Source organism: Sinocyclocheilus anshuiensis, unplaced genomic scaffold, assembly GCF_001515605.1.
Source record: "Sinocyclocheilus anshuiensis isolate Anshui unplaced genomic scaffold, SAMN03320099.WGS_v1.1 scaffold609, whole genome shotgun sequence".
NCBI lineage: Eukaryota > Metazoa > Chordata > Actinopteri > Cypriniformes > Cyprinidae > Sinocyclocheilus > Sinocyclocheilus anshuiensis.
In genome coordinates this window covers 2,614,982-2,618,140 of record NW_015541011.1, presented here as the reverse complement: position 1 = coordinate 2,618,140, position 3,159 = coordinate 2,614,982, and the positions used below count along the sequence as shown (strand labels likewise).

The 3,159-nt window shown below is 34.4% G+C and overlaps 1 protein-coding gene across 2 annotated transcripts in view; it reads right to left on the bottom strand.

Annotated features, from left to right (window-relative positions):
• Positions 1 to 3,159, bottom strand: part of LOC107690386 (cleavage and polyadenylation specificity factor subunit 5-like) — an 8,588-nt gene that overhangs the window by 4,216 nt on the left and 1,213 nt on the right. For both annotated transcript variants that reach the window (XM_016488719.1, XM_016488718.1), the window contains exons 2-5: positions 1,945 to 2,145; positions 960 to 1,023; positions 627 to 716; positions 384 to 459 (exon numbers count right to left, since the gene is read on the bottom strand). In XM_016488719.1, coding sequence (XP_016344205.1) covers positions 384 to 459; positions 627 to 716; positions 960 to 1,023; positions 1,945 to 2,145 — 431 coding nt within the window. The remainder of the gene's footprint in view (positions 1 to 383; positions 460 to 626; positions 717 to 959; positions 1,024 to 1,944; positions 2,146 to 3,159) is intronic.

Here is a 3,159-nt window from a genome sequence, read left to right as displayed (position 1 = left end):
TTTTGAGACTTTAGTCTTTGCAACTTCAGGGATCTTATCTATGCACAATCAGCTTGTAACACTCCAAAGAGAAAGGAAAACTTGAAATCGCATCATATGACCCCTTTAAGACTTATTTAATTTGCATATAAAACATAAAGAGATATTCGTTTAAATTTTATTTTGTGTTTGACTGTTAAAACAAAAAAAATAGTTGGTTGTCTTAATAAATTGGGCAAATTAAAAATACAGTGGTTAAATGTAAACATTTTTTTCTATTGCTCTGTTTAAAAAAGGTTATAAAAAAGTGAATAATTATCGATAACGAACGATATGAAACATTATATCGTTGATAAATTTTTTAGCTATATCGCTCAGCCCTAACAGAATGTATTTCATCCTACCTTTCTCTTGCAGCTGTACTAGAAAAAGCTTCTTATGTTCTTTAGGCTTAGTGATGTGTGCTGGAATATAAGGGTACTGTGGAAGGAAATTAGACATGTTAAATGTGATTTTTCATTGAATCAAACTATAATAATTATATATTTCATTCTGTTTAGTTAATGCGCTTGAAAGTGAACAAAACAATATATACTGTTAGTGATCCAGTGCATGTCTGTCTGAGGGAAAGGGAACAGAGTAGTTACCTGCGGTGGTTCAAAGTTTGGTCTCCACCAGTTCCCAATACAGTCATCAATGACCCAGTCCTGTTTCACTCCATCCTGACGCCCCAAAATCTTGACAACAAATTTAGAAATTATTCTTCAGTGCATTTAAAATCTTTGCTAGTTTTGTTACATAATATGGCATTTCATGTTATACCAGATGGTACAATACTCCGATAATAAGTGTTTTTGGCTTGACTTGGCTGACTGACATTTTACACTTTCTTTCAGCTCTGAACTGAACAGATTGTAGTTAAAAAATTCTGTAAATGCCACCAACTATCACTTTAAATACAGTCAGAAAAGCAATAATACCTCAGTCATTAGTCGTTTCAACCCCTCCACCTCATCCTCTCCAGGGTTCAACTCACCCCCGGGACTGTAAAAAAACAAAATATAAACTGTCAGCCACTGACAAACATATTAGTAGACACTTTATCAACAAATGCATAATGAACAAACAAAACAATGCAAAGAAAAGCAAACAAGTCATAGCAAAATAATGAACAAAAATGTATAAAGAATCATAAGCCGGGTTTCCATCCAAAGTTGCGAATTTAACTTATGCACAAAATCGAAATATCGCATAAAACATTTGCGAATAAGCACCGTTTCCATCCAATGAGTCAAAGAGAACAAAATCGTCACTTCCTGGTAGAACTGGCGCTAGGCTATATATCACTATGAAAAGTAGGAGAAAGAATATAATAATTTTCTAGGCCTATATAATAAATTACTTGTGCCTCAGAGCGAGCAGACGAAACAAAATAAATGTTATTTCTGGTAAATTGCTTTCGGAGGTGGATGCTGCTGTTTGGGAACGCAGTCGTGTAACAGTTCTGGGAGGCAATTATACAGAAATATGTTGATGACAGACTTTGCTCAGACATTTAAAAATGACCATAACATTTCAGAGGCTGAGGAACGAGATGGTTAGGTTTTGCTGGCCCAACTGCGCAATCACATTACTTTTTTGATGCCCATGGAATAATTTACACAGCAATGCGTTTCCACCGCCTTTTATTCGCATTAACCCTTTTTACACTAGTCAAAAACCACCTCAAGCGAGCGTAAAATCTTTTTTGCTAATTTTTTTATTCGAAATTTGCCATTTCCATCACTTGTTTCTGATGCGATACTTCAAAAATGCGCATAAAAACAGGGTGATGGAAACATAGCTATATATATATGTAAGGATAGATTACTTTTAACAATACAGTACAGATAACCACTGAAAAGCACCCATTTGAATCGATCACATCCATAACACACAAACTCCAGTGAACCACTGGCTGCTTACAGTTTGAAGAAGGTGGTTCCCAGCTGCAGCAGCAGCACGTGAGGGAGTCTGTGCTCATGAACGATCAGAACCCCTTCCACAGCCCTCCGCATCCCGATTTTCTCAAATTCTTCCCGCATCCGCTGAAAGCGTGCAGCTACTGAGCTGTCCTTCTCATAGAGCGGCTCCTTAGTGCCGAATGTGTAATTTGTTAGTGGGTATCTGCAAAAAACAAACATCATGATGTTCAGGAGTCATTTAAATGAGGATATGATAGAACTTTACTGATAGTTACCCGCAACACTAGTTTAAATTAGATTTAAATTTCTTTAAATCACTCTAACTTTTGGAGAGAAACAAAAAATGCACTTCAAATACCTGGATGATGCACTTAATTAACTGGAAAAACAAAGTGTGGAATGTTGGACACTTCATGGTAGCGACTGTTGCTGCTTAAAATAACAATGTAAAAGACACACACTAAAGGGTAGAGTACATAGTACAAGTGCATAGTGTATATAGTGTGTAATTTGGGATATAATTCATGTATCTGGTTGTGTGCATATGCATAAAAATGTAAACCTTGTAAATAGGTCTGCACAATTAATCGAATTCCTAATCGCAATTACAATTGCAGATGCCACAATTACGTAATCGTTCAAAGCGGCAATTAATCGTTCAAAGTCCACTTATTTTATTCTGAGTGCTTAAGATGTGTTTTTTCTTTCTTTCTACAGGTTATCTTAAGGGTTTTTCCATGGTTTTATTTTTATTTTTTATAATACCATGCATATTTTTTTACTTTTTTATTTTATTTTAAAAAGTTAAGAGTATTTTCAGCTTGTTTATATAAAAATATGGCATGCAGTTGTTTCAAACAATGATATAAACATCAATGTAAATTGTGATAATCGTAATTAATAAATCGCAATTACAATTTCAAGGGAATAATCGACAATTATGATCATAATCGTGCAGCCCTACTTGTAAAGTAAATCTCGAGTTAACTATGTTTAATTGGCTTTATCTAGTGTGAGTTAAACATTTTTTTGTTTCGTTTCTTTGTTTGTTTTTGCAAGGAACATTGTATCAAGTGTTCATTTAAATAAAAAAAATGGTGTGTATACTTTTATAAATCAATGCAACATTACATGTTAATATACCGGTAATCGTGCACACGCAAACAAACAGCAGTAACCAGGAAGGAGCTACGATTGTGTTTTATTTATTTATATA